The sequence below is a fragment of the Anomaloglossus baeobatrachus genome, chromosome 1 (genome assembly GCF_048569485.1).
Source record: "Anomaloglossus baeobatrachus isolate aAnoBae1 chromosome 1, aAnoBae1.hap1, whole genome shotgun sequence".
Taxonomy (NCBI): Eukaryota; Metazoa; Chordata; class Amphibia; order Anura; family Aromobatidae; genus Anomaloglossus; species Anomaloglossus baeobatrachus.
In genome coordinates, this window is record NC_134353.1 from 619,005,443 (window position 1) to 619,024,097 (window position 18,655).

General features: G+C 47.8%; 1 protein-coding gene across 1 annotated transcript in view; it reads left to right on the top strand.

The window, feature by feature from the left end:
- The first annotated feature begins 8,745 nt into the window (after positions 1-8,745).
- LOC142296675 (spindle assembly abnormal protein 6 homolog) overlaps positions 8,746-18,655 on the top strand; it is a 132,558-nt gene continuing 122,648 nt past the window's right edge. The window contains exon 1 of the mRNA XM_075340595.1: positions 8,746-8,950. Coding sequence (XP_075196710.1) covers positions 8,886-8,950 — 65 coding nt within the window. The 5' untranslated portion in view covers positions 8,746-8,885. The remainder of the gene's footprint in view (positions 8,951-18,655) is intronic.

Genomic DNA, 18,655 nt, shown 5'->3' on the forward strand with positions numbered 1-18,655 from the left:
GAGTCTGGAGTAACTCTGCTGCCTAATTAGTGAATGCATTCGTCGGGGGGTTTCACCTCAATCACGTATTTCAGAGATCTAGATGGAAACTTTAATATAAATGCTCAACATAAAGCACCGGATAGATTTGAACTGATCCAAAATGTTCTTTACCCCAAATTGCCACCAAATAGCATTCAACTGAACCCACATAAATAACAATCGCCAGTCAGGTCCATCATCTGTTAATAAAAATATAGGGGCTTTCATGTTATTGGAAGCACACAGGCTCTGGAAAAGTGCTATAGCTCCTCATGCCACAAAAAGAAATCCAACAAAATCAGTACTCCCAAATCCAAATGACCCCTCCTTTCTGAGCACCAAAAAATGTCTAAACCACAGTTAATGTCCACCTGTTTGGCATTGTTGTAGTGAGGAGAGCCTTCTTAATGTTTGGGGTGTGTTTCTCCAGAAGCACAACCTAGGCACAATGTACAGGCACTACAATGTCCTGACACTGCAATTTACTGGGCCCTACAAGAGATTATTTTTAATTTTTAATGCTACAACATTCACTATGATTGACTCCATGTATGTTTTCCAGAGACAAAAATGGTCACTACATCCATGGATAAATCCCAAGAAGGGTGTAATTTAAAAAATGTGGTTACTTGTATAAACTTTGGTGTCAATATGCTCACTACATCCCTAAATTAATTAATTGAGGGGTACATGTTGTAAAATGGGGTCACTTATGGGGGCTCTGATTTTCTGAATGTCAGGGCCTCTGCCAATATTGTATGGCACGTCCAAGCCATTCCAACTATTTTTGACCACATATTGTCACATTTGTTACACAATTTCTCCTATTACCCTTTTGAAAATTAAAACTTTGGGGCAAAGTAACATTTAAAGTGAACCTGTCAGGTGCAATATGCACCCAGAACCACGAGCAGTTCTGGGTGCATATTGCTAATCCCTGCCTAACCGTCCCTGTATACACTAGCATAGATAAAGAGATCTTTAGAAAAAGTATTTCTAAAGATCTTTTACCGTATGCTAATGCGTGAGGGGAATAGTCCCCTGGGCGTTAGTTCCCCAGCCAGTCGCCCGCATTAGCATGCTAGTACGCCCCTGTGGGCTATCATGCTAATGAATACGCAGTGTCACAGGATGATCTCACTCACCTCTCCGCCGCCATTGCATCCGACAGGGAATTTCGGCTCCGGAGTTTGGGTTCCCGTCAGATGTGATGGCGGCAGAGAGGTGAGGGAATAGTGCTAGCATTGAGATTAAGGCTGGAAACACATCTATGCGAGTAAAATCGGTCCGACTGGGCTGAAAAAAACTCGGCTGATTTTAGTTCACGTTAGGTCCGAGTGCAACGCAAGTGCAATGCTTTTTCTGAATAAATTAATGATTTTACTAGCGTGTGTAATGCGTGTGTAATGCGTATTTTTTACTATGTCATCTGCCATTCAGCTCTGCTACATGGCCGCTGACAGCAGACACAGACAGCCATGTAGCAGAGCTGAATGGCAGATGACAGCAGACACAGACAGAGCCGCACGATAAAAAAAGAATGAACTCGGGTGAACTTCACCCGACTTCATTGTCATGCTGCGGCTCTGTCTGCGTCGCATCCTGATTAGCGGTCACCTGTGAAGGGCTAACCGGTGACCGCTAATCCCCTGAGTGTTAGCAGCCCTCTCTCATACTCACCGATCCCCAATCCCCGGCGCGGTGCTGCACGGCATTCACACTGCTGCGTTGGCTTTTACTATTTTGAAAAAGCCGGCCGCTCATTAAACAATCCCGCATTCCCTGCTTTCCCCGCCCACCGGCGCCTATGATTGGTTGCAGTGAGACACGCCCCCACGCTGAGTAACAGGTGCCTAACTGCACCCAATCACAGCAGCCACTGGGCGTGTGTATACTGTGCAGTGAAATAAATAATTAATTAAAAAAAACGGCGTGTGGTCCCTCCCAATTTTAATACCAGCCAGATAAAGCCATACGGCTGAAGGCTGGTATTCTCAGGATGGGGAGCTCCACGTTATGGGGAGCCCCCCAGCCTAACAATATCAGTCAGCAGCCGCCCAGAACTGCCGCATACATTAGATTTCCCGATTTACCCTGGTGCGTTGGCAAATCGGGGTAATAGGGAGTTAATGGCAGCCCATAGCTGCCACTAAATCCTAGATTAATCATGTCAGGCATCTCCCCGAGATACCTTCCATGATTATTCTGTAAGTGACCACTTAATATGGTGGTTATGGTGGTCTCCTAAAAAGAGTCACCCCTTGGCTGGGCCCTTCCCGGAGGGATATCTGGCTGGTTTCTGTGTTGAGACTCCTAACAGAGGCTCCACGGACCTTTTTGATTTGCATATTTCCCAGGGGGCAATGTACCTAGGATTTCACTGTCTTGAGCGCCCTCGCTGGCTGCCGGCAGTGTTTTCTCTGGCTGGTCTCCCCGAGATCAGTGATTGTTTTGTTTTGCAACCAATCATAGGCGCCGGTGGGCGGGGAAAGCAGGGAATACGAGATTGTTTAATGAGCGGTCGGCTTTTTCAAAATAGTAAAAGCCGCCGCAGCAGTGTGAATGCCGTGCAGCGGCGCTCCAGGGATCGGGGAACAGTGAGTATGAGAGAGGAGGGGAAAATGACCGACAGACTGTGAGAGAGGGACAGAGATAGTGACGGACCGACAGAGAGAGAATAGAGACTGAGAGAGAGAGACCGACTGACAGAGAATAGTGATTGACAGACATTGTGACACATCACTCGTTTCCAGTGTTTTAGGAAACATGCGAGAAATGTATTTAGAAAATCGGATGTCACTAGGATGGTGTGAGTGCCGTCCCGTGACATCCGATTATTTACACGCTCCCATAGACTTGCATTGGAGAGACTCGCAGTAGAAACTCGCAAAAAAGCAGCATGCTGCGATTTTTTTCTCAGTCCGATTTGGACTGAGAAAAAAAATCGCAAATGCGAGCTGAATCATTGACTAACATGTGTCCGATTCCAATGCGAGAAACTCGCAAGTGAGAAGCAGCCCTAAAGCAGCATATCTGCAGATCTCAGCTTTGTAGCTGTGATCTGAAGATATGGAAGAGCGATCAGATTGCTGATTGTTATAGTTTCCTAAGGGACCAAGTAAAATAAAAAGAAAAAAGTAAAAAAAAAGTTTTAAAAATATAAAGAAAATAAAAAACCTAAAAGTTCAAATCACCCCCCTTTTGCCCCATTGAATAGTAAAGGGTTAAAAGAATAAAAAATATACACATATTGGTTATCGCCACGGTCAGAAATGCCCGATCTATCAAAATATGAAATTAATTAATCTGATCGGGAAACGGCGTAGTGGCAAACAAATTCTAAACGGCAAAATTATGTTTCTTGGTCACCGCAAATTTTGTGCAAAATGCAATAACAGACGATCAAAAAGTAGCATCTGTGCAAAAAAGGTACCATTAAAAATGTCAGCTTGAGAAGTAAAAAATAAGCCATCACTGAGCCATAGATCCTGAAAAATTAAAACGCTACAGGTTTCGGAAAATGGCGCAAAACGTGAGCCACTGTTTTTGGACAAACTTGTGAATTTTTTTTAACCCCTTAGATACAAGTAAACCCATTCATGTTTGGTGTCTATAAACTCGCACTGACCTCAGGCTGACACATCAGTTTTACCATATAGTGAACATGGTGAATAAAATATCCCAAAAACTATTGTGCAATTACACTCTTCTAGCAGTTTTTCCACACTTGAAATTTGTTTGCTGTTTTTCAGTACACTATATGGTTTAATTTAAAACTACAACTCGTCCCGCAAAAAACAAGCCCTTATATGGCAAGATTGATGGAAAAATAAAAAAGTTACGGCTCTCGGAAAAAAAGAGAGGAAAAAAAAAATGGAAATACGCAAAACGCTTGGGGGCTTAAGGGGTTAAACATTGCATTTCATACACAGTGGATTTGTAGGTCTGAGGTGACCGAGCCTTACACCCCCTTACAGTGACATGGCATCCACAATCTATTGCAGCCAAAATGGTGCTCCTTCACTTACGAGCCCTGTCATGTGCCCAAACAGTTGTTTTCCATTACACAAGGAGTTTGCATATTTTTGTTATAAAGATATACTGATCGAGTTTAGATTGTGAGCTCAAAGGGACATTGATGATGATGATGTCTGTAAAACAGTGTGGATTTAATAGTGCTTTATAAATGAGTAAAATACATAAAAAGGATACTTGATCAATGACAAATCTTCAAAGTGTGAATAAAACCCCCCTATGAGTTTTTTTTTCATCGCATAACATTTCTACGACTGGATTTCAGTTTTTCTCATGTTTTACCTGCTGACTTGAAACTCTTTTACATGTAATGCCACAGTTCTCCATACTGAGGAGCTTAAAATTGTGATCTCTTCAGAATATCCAATATTTCTGGATAAATTTGACCTAAAAAAACAACTTCAGATTTTCATACTAGTGTTTTGATACTCATTGAATTTTTTGCACTAAATTCTTGAAAATGGCGCATGTGGTTAAAAATTGTGTGCAAAATGAAAAAAAGCTCTTTATTTTTGTATTCAACCTTTTTTTGCGACTACTTAGACAAAAATGTCCCATGTTCCATTAAAATGACGCACAATTTCTGATAAATTTTCATACTATACAAAATCACTCCCGCTGGGACTGAAGTATGTTTGCACAAAAATGTTTTTAAAAATTCTCAATTTACGATTCAGCTGAAAACATCTGACAACTCTGCCCATAATGACAAATATAAAAGACAAACAGGTGAACACACACATAGATGACATCATAACACTTTCACGACATATCCCGTACAGTTACATCCTATGTTGGGTCCCTGGTTTTGATGTGGGCTCAGCATGCAAGCCCTCATCTTTCACGGCAGATGATGGCTGAATTATTCAGCCATCATCTGCCTCTAACAGCTGCGGGTGGAGTTGAGCTCTGTCTGCAGCTGATAATCTGTCAAATGCCCTCTGATCTCAGGGCGCCAATGAATTGCCATGACAGCTGGCAGTCTGCTGAAGACTCCCATGCTTGTCATGATGGTCCTCCAGTGAAAACCAGAAATTAGTGCTGATTTAGGCTACGTTCATACATCCAGTAGTCATCTGTTAGAATGAATCCTGCAGAGATCTGTTGGAAAACAAGATATGCAAACACAACTTTTTGACCGTTTTTACTTAACTGATTTAAGATGGATCTCTTTGCTTTAACATTGGAGTCTATGGAAAACGGATCCATTAACGGTTTGCAATTTAGCCATCTGTTTTTCTTTCATTTTGTAAAGGATCAGTTTTTCACTTACTGGATAAGTTTCAAATGGAAGATAAATAGCAATCCGTTGACGGATCCGTTTTCTATAGACTACAAAGTTAAAAAAACGGATCCAGCTGAAATCAGTTATTCAGAAAAGGACAAAAAAGTTATGCTTGTGCATCTTTTTTGCCAATGGATTGCTGCTGGATGTTTATTGGATGATTACTGGATGTGTGATATTAGCATTACTACTATGTATAGTATAAGTGAGTGGAAGTTTAGAGGTTCAAGTTCAATGCAGTGAAAAAAGTTTTTTTTTTTTTTTAAATATAAGTGTTCAAATCACTCCCCTTTTCCATTATTAAAATAATGTGAAAACAAAACATTTTTTTGCTATGTATTTGGAAAACTCTGATGTATCAAAATATAAAATAAAATTTATTCAATTGGTAAACGGCATAACAAGAAAGGAATCAAAATGTCAGCGTTACATTTTTTTGGGCAGTCGCAAAATTCCAATAAGAGAGGATCCAAATATCGTATCTGCCCTAAAATGGAATCCGTAAAAAATAAGCTCAGTGTGCAAAAAAACAAGCCGTCACACAGCCCCAGATCCCAAAATTGAGAACATAATAGGTCTGAAAAATGGTTACACATGGAAAGGTTGCATTTTGTTTTTACAAATATTTTCGGCACTTTGTTTGCATCTTCACACTGTAGTGTGTCTGGGTGCTGCCCCTGCAGCGGTCAAACCAATCGGATCTGGGGTTTGCTGTGGCTCTAGGGTCTCCGGACCCGGGGGCTCGCGGCCATTTCAAATGAAAAGGGGGTATTTACAGGGGATAAGAGTTTGTGACGCCACACGTGGTTCGCAGTAAGGGGAGTACCGCCGCTGCCAATGGGAGTACCCGGGGGAGATGGAGTGGGGCAGCCAGATGATGTTCCATCCATGGGTAGGGGAAGCCCCGGGACTCTGGATGATGGGGGTGATGGGGAACGTGGTGCAGATTGGAAGCAGGGTGTGCAGTGTACTCACTCAGGCAGTGTTGGTAGTGATGCGACCGCAAAGCAAACTCTGACACAAAGGTAAACCAAGTCTCTGGGTGCCACTGCCACTTCAGGGGAGCTCGTCCGGGCATCCGCTCCCTTTGGTATTGCTAGTGATCTGTACCTTGCCTCCATGCACTGTATTTTAGATGTTCTGAGTGACCCCTATGCTTGAAGCTGTCAGGGTCCTGCTCCCCACTGTGAAGTAGGGCAGCTGTGTTCTCGATGGCTGACACTTGGGATTTCAGTGGGCCGCATAAGCTGGAAAGCCCTATCCCAGTCATTGTGTTGATGCCTTCCATCTCTGAGCTCTTGGAGAAAGTTCATAAAGATACTATCCTCCACAGGTTAATTATCAGGTTGCGTGAAGCTACTCCCTGAGCTAGGGTCCAGTACCCCGCCGTGCTCGGTACCAGTTCGGTTACTAGGTACGCCATTCCCCTAAACTAAGCCTGGCACCTTTCTCCAATACCCTGCGACCGGGTCTCCCACTCCTTCGGTTCCAGACCACTGTCTGCGATCTAGGCAACGTCTCCCAGGGAGCTCCAACTCCCCCTAGCTCCTCACTCTCTGAGGGCTACCATTGCACTCCAGGGAGCTGCTACTCCCAGCTCCTCACTCTTTGGGAGCTACTACTGAACTGACTCAGCCCCTCCCACCAGTCTGTCTGACCCCTAGGCGGGTGGCCCTGTTCCAGTTAGACCACCCACTGGTGTACCTGACAGGGTGTGGTGTGAGGTGGGACTAGGATTTGCATGTTGATGGAGCAATACCAAAAGTTAGGATCCCAGAACCATGAGGGGTTGAGTCCTGCACCAAAAGATGAGTGCAGTACCCTATGACACCCTGACTAGTTCAGGGGCGTCACATCTGGATCTCAAGGTTAGGGGTAGATGGATCCCCAATGTCACATTGCGATGTCCTGATCTCAAGATTAGGGGTAGATGGACACCCGATGTCACACTACAGAGTGTCCTGATCTCAAGGTTACAGGTAAATAGATGCCCAATGTCACACTGCGATGTCCTGATCTCAAGGCTAGGAGTAGATGGATTTTTGATGTCCTTATATCAAGGTTAGGAATAGATGGATGTTTGATGTCCTCATCTCAAGGTTAGACATAGATGGCCGTCCATTGTCTCACTACAGTGTCCTGATCTGAAGGTTACACGTAGATGGACACCCATTGTCACACTGCAGAGTGTCCTGATCTGAAGGTTAGACGTAGATGGACGCCCATTGTCACAATGCAGATTGTCTTGATCTGAAGGTTAGACGTAGATGGACGCCCATTGTCACACTGCAGTGTCCTGCTCTCAAGGTAAGGAATAGATGGACGCCCATTGTCACACTGCAGTGTCCTGCTCTCAAGGTAAGGAATAGATGGACGCCCATTGTCACACTGCAGTGTCCTGCTCTCAAGGTAAGGAATAGATGGACGCCCATTGTCACACTGCAGTGTCCTGATCTGAAGGTTAGACGTAGATGGACGCCCATTGTCACACTGCAGAGTGTCCTGATCTGAATGTTAGACGTAGATGGACGCCCATTGTCACACTGCACAGTGTCCTGCTCTCAAGGTAAGGAATAGATGGACGCCCAATGTCACACTGCAGTGTCTTGATCTCAAGGTTAGGGGCAAATGGGCGCCCGATGTACACACTGCAGTGTGTCCTGACTTCTGATCGCAAGATTAGGGGTAGATGATGCCAAACGTCACACTACACCTAATAATAGTAAATGTGGTCATGTGGTGGCAAGTAATACAATGTAACTGAGGCATGGCTGTGACGGCTGGATTTTTGGTCAGACTTGGCCATCATATGGCTGGGGCTGTGCGCCAAAGATCGCTTTATGCCGCTTATTGCAAGTGAGTGGGCTCACGTTGCCACGTGCACGGTACTGTGACTAGCAGGTGGCCGAAAATACAACTGGTTCCAACTTTTTTGGCAACTTGCTGGTAGTGGCACCTTGCAGGTTACAACACGACCCCAATAAATGGCATCATACTGTGATGTAACAGTGGCTCACAGAGGTCAGCATTACCGGCTAGTGGATTCCTGTGACTTGCTAGCCACCATGCTCATATTTGACTTTATTACAGCCAAACAGTCCCATTGTTTGGGTGCAGCCTCCATCACCTGCTTCAGGACATTACTGTGAGGAGGACGTGGAGACAGTTTGTTGCTGGAAACTAGACTGGCCGAGCCCTCTGTAATGGGCGCCCTGCCCACACTTCCAGAGGATCTGCACACCTGCCCTGAGGTGATCTGCAGTTGCTCAATTGTGGCTTGAGGTGGAGTTGGGAAGTGAGACAAGGAGAGACAAGAGCTGCGGGCGGCGGGAAGGTGGCGCGAATCCCCACGGGAGCCGGGGCTGAGGGCAGGGGGAAGGTAACGGGGAGGAGCAGCGGCCGAGGTGAGGCGCTCAGTCCCGAGCATGGAGCTGCGCGCGCTGTATACTGCCCGCGCTGTACGGCCTGACCGCTGCTGACAGGACGGTGAGCCACCCGGGAGCGAGCAGGACGAGGGACATGTCTGTGTAGCGACGGCGGCACCATGGTGGAAGAACTGTTCTGTAAAGTTGTCTCCCTCATTATTAAATGCCGGGACTGTGAGGAGAGGTAAGAAGCGGGGCGCATCAGTGAGGTCACCCGTGTCTGTATACTGTGTATATACTGCAGGACAGGGACGGCCACGTGTCAGATGGAATGTATCCAGTGACCGGCATCAGTAGGACAGGTGTATGTATCCAGTGACCGGCATCAGTAGGACAGGTGTATGTGTCCAGTGATGGGCATCTATAGGGACAGGTGTATGTATCCAGTGATGGGCATCCATAGGGACAGGTGTATGTATCCAGTGACCGGCATCAGTAGGACAGGTGTATGTCCAGTGATGGGCATCTATAGGGACAGGTGTATGTGTCCAGTGACCGGCATCAGTAGGGACAGGTGTATGTATCCAGTGATGGGCATCTATAGGGACAGGTGTGTGTATCCAGTGATGGGCATCTATAGGGACAGGTGTGTGTATCCAGTGATGGGCATCTATAGGGACAGGTGTGTGTATCCAGTGATGGGCATCTATAGGGACAGGTGTATGTATCCAGTGATGGGCATCTATAGGGACAGGTGTATGTATCCAGTGATGGGCATCTATAGGGACAGGTGTATGTATCCAGTGACCGGCATCAGTAGGGACAGGTGTATGTGTCCAATGATGGGCATCTATAGGGACAGGTGTATGTATCCAGTGACCGGCATCAGTAGGACAGGTGTATGTCCAGTGATGGGCATCTATAGGGACAGGTGTATGTGTCCAGTGACCGGCATCAGTAGGGACAGGTGTATGTATCCAGTGATGGGCATCTATAGGGACAGGTGTGTGTATCCAGTGATGGGCATCTATAGGGACAGGTGTGTGTATCCAGTGATGGGCATCTATAGGGACAGGTGTGTGTATCCAGTGATGGGCATCTATAGGGACAGGTGTATGTATCCAGTGATGGGCATCTATAGGGACAGGTGTATGTATCCAGTGATGGGCATCTATAGGGACAGGTGTATGTATCCAGTGACCGGCATCAGTAGGGACAGGTGTATGTGTCCAATGATGGGCATCTATAGGGACAGGTGTATGTATCCAGTGACCGGCATCAGTAGGACAGGTGTATGTATCCAGTGATGGGCATCTATAGGGACAGGTGTGTGTATCTAGTGACCGGCATCAGTAGGACAGGTGTATGTATCCAGTGATGGGCATCTATAGGGACAGGTGTATGTATCCAGTGATGGGCATCTATAGGGACAGGTGTATGTATCCAGTGATGGGCATCTATAGGGACAGGTGTATGTATCCAGTGATGGGCATCTATAGGGACAGGTGTATGTATCCAGTGACCGGCATCAGTAGGGACAGGTGTATGTGTCCAATGATGGGCATCTATAGGGACAGGTGTATGTATCCAGTGACCGGCATCAGTAGGGACAGGTGTATGTATCCAGTGATGGGCATCTATAGGGACAGGTGTATGTATCCAGTGACCGGCATCAGTAGGGACAGGTGTATGTATCCAGTGATGGGCATCTATAGGGACAGGTGTATGTATCCAGTGACCGGCATCAGTAGGACAGGTGTATGTATCCAGTGATGGGCATCTATAGGGACAGGTGTCTGTATCCAGTGATGGGCATCTATAGGGACAGGTGTATGTATCCAGTGACCGGCATCAGTAGGACAGGTGTATGTCCAGTGATGGGCATCTATAGGGACAGGTGTATGTGTCCAGTGACCGGCATCAGTAGGGACAGGTGTATGTATCCAGTGATGGGCATCTATAGGGACAGGTGTATGTATCCAGTGACCGGCATCAGTAGGGACAGGTGTATGTATCCAGTGATGGGCATCTATAGGGACAGGTGTATGTATCCAGTGACCGGCATCAGTAGGACAGGTGTATGTATCCAGTGATGGGCATCTATAGGGACAGGTGTCTGTATCCAGTGATGGGCATCTATAGGGACAGGTGTATGTATCCAGTGACCGGCATCAGTAGGACAGGTGTATGTCCAGTGATGGGCATCTATAGGGACAGGTGTATGTGTCCAGTGATGGGCATCTATAGGGACAGGTGTATGTATCCAGTGATGGGCATCTATAGGGACAGGTGTGTGTATCCAGTGATGGGCATCTATAGGGACAGGTGTCTGTATCCAGTGATGGGCATCTATAGGGACAGGTGTATGTATCCAGTGATGGGCATCTATAGGGACAGGTGTGTGTATCCAGTGATGGGCATCTATAGGGACAGGTGTATGTATCCAGTGATGGGCATCTATAGGGACAGGTGTATGTATCCAGTGATGGGCATCTATAGGGACAGGTGTATGTATCCAGTGATGGGCATCTATAGGGACAGGTGTGTGTATCCAGTGATGGGCATCTATAGGGACAGGTGTGTGTATCCAGTGATGGGCATCTATAGGGACAGGTGTATGTACCCAGTGATGGGCATCTATAGGGACAGGTGTGTGTATCCAGTGATGGGCATCTATAGGGACAGATGTATGTATCCAGTGATGGGCATCTATAGGGACAGGTGTGTGTATCCAGTGATGGGCATCTATAGGGACAGGTGTATGTATCCAGTGACCGGCATCAGTAGGACAGGTGTATGTCCAGTGATGGGCATCTATAGGGACAGGTGTATGTGTCCAGTGATGGGCATCTATAGGGACAGGCGTGTGTATCCAGTGATGGGCATCTATAGGGACAGGCGTGTGTATCCAGTGATGGGCATCTATAGGGACAGGTGTTTGTATCCAGTGATGGGCATCTATAGGGACAGGTGTATGTATCCAGTGATGGGCATCTATAGGGACAGGTGTATGTATCCAGTGATGGGCATCTATAGGGACAGGTGTATGTATCCAGTGATGGGCATCTATAGGGACAGGTGTATGTATCCAGTGATGGGCATCTATAGGGACACGTGTATGTGTCCAGTGATGGGCATCTATAGGGACAGGTGTGTGTATCCAGTGATGGGCATCTATAGGGACAGGTGTATGTATCCAGTGATGGGCATCTATAGGGACAGGTGTATGTATCCAGTGATGGGCATCTATAGGGACAGGTGTATGTCCAGTGACCGGCATCAGTAGGGACAGGTGTATGTCCAGTGACCGGCATCAGTAGGGACAGGTGTATGTGTCCAGTGATGGGCATCTATAGGGACATGTGTATGTGTCCAGTGATGGGCATCTATAGGGACTGGTGTATATATCCAGTGATTGGCATATATACGGACAGGTGTATGTATCCAGTGACCGGCATCAGTAGGGACAGGTGTATGTGTCCAGTGATGGGCATCTATAGGGACAGGTGTATGTATCCAGTGATGGGCATCTATAGGGACCGGTGTATGTATCCAGTGACCGGCATCAGTAGGGACAGGTGTATGTCCAGTGACCGGCATCAGTAGGGACAGGTGTATGTATCCAGTGATGGGCATCAGTAGGTACAGGTGTGTGTATCCAGTGACCGGCATCAGTAGGGACAGGTGTATGTCCAGTGATAAGCATCTATAGGGACAGGTGTATGTATCCAGTGATGGGCATCAGTAGGTACAGGTGTATTTGTCCAGTGATGGGCATCTATAGGTACAGGTGTATGTGTCCAGTGATGGGCATCTATAGGGACAGGTGTATGTATCCAGTGATGGGCATCGATAGGGACAGGTGTGTGTGTGTCCAGTGACTGGCATCTATAGGGACAGGTGTGTGTGTGTCCAGTGACCGGCATCAGTAGGGACAGGTGTATGTCCAGTGATGGGCATCTATAGGGACAGGTGTATGTATCCAGTGACCGGCATCAGTAGGGACAGGTGTATGTGTCCAGTGACGGGCATCTATAGGGACAGGTGTGTGTGTCCAATGATGGGCATCTATAGGTACAGGTGTGTGTGTCTCATGATGGCCATCTATAGGTACAGGTGTATGTGTCCAGTGATGGGCATCTATAGGGACAGGTGTATGTGTCCAGTGACTGGCATCTATAGGGACAGGTGTATGTGTCCCATGATGGCCATCTATAGGTACAGGTGTATGTGTCCAGTAATGGACATCTATAGGTACAGGTGTGTGTGTTCAGTGATGGGCATCTATAGGGACAGGTGTATGTGTCCCGTGATGGGCATCTATAGGGACAGGTGTGTGTGTGTCCAGTGACTGACATCTATAGGTACAGGTGTATGTGTCCAGTAATGGGCATCTATAGGTACAGGTGTATGTCCAGTAATGGGCATCTATAGGTACAGGTGTGTGTGTTCAGTGATGGGCATCTATAGGGACAGGGGTATGTGTCCCGTGATGGGCATCTATAGGGACAGGTGTATGGAACCAGTGACGGGCATCTGTAGGTACAGGTAGTATAATGAAGTGTGTTCATCTACTATTGTCATGTTCTCATGTTTAGAGATGAGTAAATACCCGAATGCATAGCTACTTTGCCAGTATATGTATGTATATATATATATATATATATATATATATATATATATATATATATATATATATATATATATATATATTAGAAGGTGGCCCGATTCTACGCATCGGGTATTCTAGAATTTACGTATTGTGTAGTTAATGTATGATTTTTGTTATATATATATAGATATAGGTATAATATATATATATATATATATATATATATATATATATATATATATATATATATATATATAGATAGATAGATAGATAGATAGATAGATAGATAGATAGATAGATAGATAGATAGATAGATAGATAGATAGATGTATGTTGTGTGTACTTACCAAGTGTTTGTGTAGGGCGCTGTACATGTTCTGGGTGTGGCGGGGGGTGAGAGCGGTGTTGTATGTGTGTTGCGTTGTTTGTGGAGCGCTGTGTGTGTGTGTGGTGTGTTTTGGGGGAAGGTATGTTTTGTGCAATGTGTGTGTTGAGCGGTATGTGCGTATATTTATGTATGCCGCGGTGTTTGTGTGTTGGGTGTTGTGTGTGTGCAGCGTTGTGTGTGTGGGTGTCTGTGTAGGGCGGTGTTTGTGGTTCCCAGTGTGTGTTGTGCAGTGCGCGCGCGCGCGCGCGTGTGTGTGTGTGTTGGGGGGAGGTGTGCACCTCCCATCGTGCTCCATCCCCCATGCTGTGCACTCCCCATCGTGCTCCATCCGCCATGCTGCGCACTCCCAAACGTGGTCCATCCGCCATGCTGCGCACTCCCAAACGTGGTCCATCCGCCATGCTGCGCACTCCCAAACGTGGTCCATCCGCCATGCTGCGCACTCCCAAACGTGGTCCATCCGCCATGCTGCGCACTCCCAAACGTGGTCCATCCGCCATGCTGCGCACTCCCAAACGTGGTCCCTCCGCCATGCTGCGCACTCCCAAACGTGGTCCATCCGCCATGCTGCGTACTCCCAAACGTGGTCCATCCGCCATGCTGCGCACTCCCAAACGTGGTCCATCCGCCATGCTGCGCACTCCCAAACGTGCTCCATCCGCCATGCTGCGCACTCCCAAACGTGCTCCATCCGCCATGCTGCGCACTCCCAAACGTGCTCCATCCGCCATGCTGCGCACCCCCAAACGTGCTCCATCCGCCATGCTGCGCACTCCCCATCGTGCTCCATCCGCCATGCTGCGCACTCCCCATCGTGCTCCATCCGCCATGCTGCGCACTCCCCATCGTGCTCCATCCGCAATGCTGCGCACTCTCCATCGTGCTCCATCCGCCATGCTGCGCACTCTCCATCGTGCTCCATCCGCCATGCTGCGCACTCTCCATCGTGCTCCATCCGCCATGCTGCGCATTCCCAAACGTGCTCCATCCGCCATGCTGCGCATTCCCAAACGTGCTCCATCCGCCATGCTGCGCATTCCCAAACGTGGTCCATCCGCCATGCTGCGCACTCCCAAACGTGGTCCATCCGCCATGCTGCGCACTCCCAAACGTGGTCCATCCGCCATGCTGCGCACTCCCCATCGTGGTCCATCCGCCATGCTGCGCACTCCCCATCGTGGTCCATCCGCCATGCTGCGCACTCCCCATCGTGGTCCATCCGCCATGCTGCGCACTCCCCATCGTGGTCCATCCGCCATGCTGCGCACTCCCCATCGTGCTCCATCCGCCATGCTGCGCACTCCCAAACGTGCTCCATCCGCCATGCTGCGCACTCCCCATCGTGCTCCATCCGCCATGCTGCGCACTCCCCATCGTGCTCCATCCGCCATGCTGCGCACTCCCCATCGTGCTCCATCCGCCATGCTGCGCACTCCCTATCGTGCTCCATCCGCCATGCTGCGCACTCCCCATCGTGCACCATCCGCCCTGCTGCGCACTCCCAAACGTGCACCATCCGCCATGCTGCGCACTCCCAAACGTGCTCCATCCGCCATGCTGCGCACTCCCAAACGTGCTCCATCCGCCATGCTGCGCACTCCCAAACGTGCTCCATCCGCCATGCTGCGCACTCCCAAACGTGCTCCATCCGCCATGCTGCGCACTCCCAAACGTGCTCCATCCGCCATGCTGCGCACTTCCAAACGTGCTCCATCCGCCATGCTGCGCACTTCCAAACGTGCTCCATCCGCCATGCTGCGCACTCCCAAACGTGCTCCATCCGCCATGCTGCGCACTCCCAAACGTGCTCCATCCGCCATGCTGCGCACTCCCAAACGTGCTCCATCCGCCATGCTGCGCACTCCCAAACGTGCTCCATCCGCCATGCTGCGCACTCCCAAACGTGCTCCATCCGCCATGCTGCGCACTCCCAAACGTGCTCCATCCGCCATGCTGCGCACCCCCCATCGTGCTCCATCCCCCATGCTGCCCGCAGCATCAGCCTCTCTGCCCGCAGCATCAGCCTCTCTGCCCGCAGCATCAGCCTCTCTGCCCGCAGCATCAGCCTCTCTGCCCGCAGCATCAGCCTCTCTGCCCGCAGCATCAGCCTTTTCTGTCCCTAGCATCAGCCTCTCTGCTCCCAGCCTACCCCAGCCTCAGCCTCTCTTCTCTCAGCCTCCCCCTCCCAGCCTTTCCCAGGATCAGCCTCTCTCCTCCCAGCCTCCTCCAGCACGCCGTGCTCCTCTGCCGACACACACCCGATCGCATACACTCACACACACCCGATCGCATACACTCACACACACCCGATCGCATACACTCACGCACACACACATTGACGATATTGCACATACGCGCTCACACTCACAACATCCTGAGATACCACATGCTTCTGGCCATGTGATCCTCCGGCAGGTCCTGGAAGCTCACTGCACAGTATCGCCGCCGAGAAGCAAGCGATTTCCCAGGATGTTGTGATTGTGTGGATGTGATGTGTGTGTGAGAGTGAGTGTGATCTGATGTGTGTGTGTATGTTCCGCCGCTGCAGGACCTTGATGCGCTGGTAACTATGCTACCATGGATACCAGCGTATCCCGTCCCCCGCTCGCACGGGAGCCCACACCAGCATACGGCGGCAACCCCAGCAATGCGAGGGTATGTGTCGGCTGGGTTGGCGGCGTACGCTGATGTGGGCTCCCGGGGGTACAGTACTCACCTGGGAGTCGTGGCTCCGTGTCGGTCGGTTCGGGGAATGCGTGCGGGGGGGCGGGGCCATGGCGAGCCCAGCGGCCAATCAGCTTTGTATCACCGTAAGGACACAATTTTGGAGCCAGACAGACAGACAGACAGAATAAGGCAATTATATATATATATATATATATATATATATATATATATATATATATATATATATATATATATATATATATATATATATATATATATATATATATATATATATAGATATATAATATAATATAATATATATATATATATATATATAATTATTTTTTTTTTAGACTGTCTGTGACTCTGTGAGTTCAGAGTTTAGGTGCTGTTCGTATGCTAATAGTTTGGCTGTGCTGCAGCCTTTCAACAATCAACATTTTTTTTTAATCAGGAAGATGCCTGTATGCGCTGTGAACAATAAATAAAAAAATATGACGTGGGCTAACACCTATTTGTTTGATAACCAGCGCTGGTAAAGCAGACAGCTGGGGCCTGGTATTCTCTGACTGGGAAGGTCCACGGTTATTTGGCCCTTCCCAGCCTAAAATAACAGCTTGCAGTAGTCCCAGAAGTGACGCATCACATTGGATACACCAATTCTGGCTCTGCCCGAATCTTCCTGACAATCAGGGTAAAACCTTTGGGTTTGATGTCAGCTGTGATTTGACAGCTGGCATCAAGTCCAGGGGTTAGTAATGGCGAGGCATTTATCAGACATCCCTATTACTAACCCAGCAAGTGTAGAGTAGTAATGTAATTGATAAAATCTACAGTATTTCAACAAAATAATGCATTCATTGGAGTAGTTTTTGTCATTGTCGATAGCAGTTAAGTTTTTGCTTGCAGAAAATCCTGTGTGGATAAACCTCTCGGTACACACACACATTGCTTATTCATTGCGGATACGCCATGGGACCAATCCAGTGTATTGCAGTACATGTGTTGTGGGTGCAAGAAAATAATCCGCAATGTTAATTAACCAGCACAAGTCCATTTATGCTGTGGATTTTCACTACTGATTTCACTCTTTGCAAATACGATATTGAAAGTTGTGGCAAGTGTGCAGCATTTGTGTAGGGAAATCTGTGTAATTCTGTAGAAGAATTCCTGTTATTGTGCATCCATAGCAGAAAACGCAGTCCGTGATAAATTAGTTGATGAGCGTCTGATAGAAGGCTTCTTTTCCGGGTGTTCAATCGCCGGCTTCAGACGCGCACTGTGTGTGCGCAGTGCGCGTCTGAAACTGACAAGGAGAACTCGGAAGAGAGCCTGCCACAATGCTCGCAGGATAGAAAGCGAGACGGGGACGTCGCTCCATGGTATCACGCCCACAGGGGCATGATAGCACGGAATTATGCAGACGTCCATAGGGCAAGGCGCCGCCCCTGTGACCACATTCCCTGCTATTTACATACGAAATATTAAGGTAATAAAACGGACAGGGATGGGTAGGGAGGTGTAATTAGGGCACACATGCGTCTGCTGATAGATCAGAACACATATTCTAGGTGACAGGTTCCCTTTAATTTTTGCTGTCCGCACACAACTGTTTTTCAGCTGCATTTTTGAGCTTAAAAAAAGGACATGCCAATTCTTTCCTGTGTTGTACTGCGTTTTCACCCATGCAATGTATTGGAAAAGCGCAGTGATCAAAAACGCATGCGTTTTTTTACCAATGTGTTTTTGACACTAGTGCGTTTTTTAGCGTCTTTGTGCGGTTTTTTTTTGCGGCCAAAAACGCAGTGTCAAAAAAATGCTGTGTGCGCACATAGCATAAAAGCCTATATGGATATAATGCACCAAAAAGTGCACAGTTCATAAGTGGGATCATGGCCAAAAATAAGTTGGCCTGTCTCAGAAGCAAATCTGCAGTCTCTGCAAAACGTGACAGCTTGCACTCCGCATACTCTCAACATTCTCCGTGTGGTGGGTGGGCGCTCACATGACTGCCTCTGTAACTTTTTTCCTTACGGTCACATGCCGACTAGTCTTGCCTGGCTTATCTCAATAGTACAGAACTGAGAGAAGTGCAAGGTTTTGGCTGGCACTTGATCATAAGGATACGAATCGCATGCATAACATTACAATCGGTGCTAAAAAGGCCATACTATGGATATTAGGAATGCGCTGGTATTATTCCAGACATCTCAGTCAGGCACTTTGGAACAAGTCTAGACAGCTGTAACAGAATCTGCACATATGATGCATGGATCTTGGTC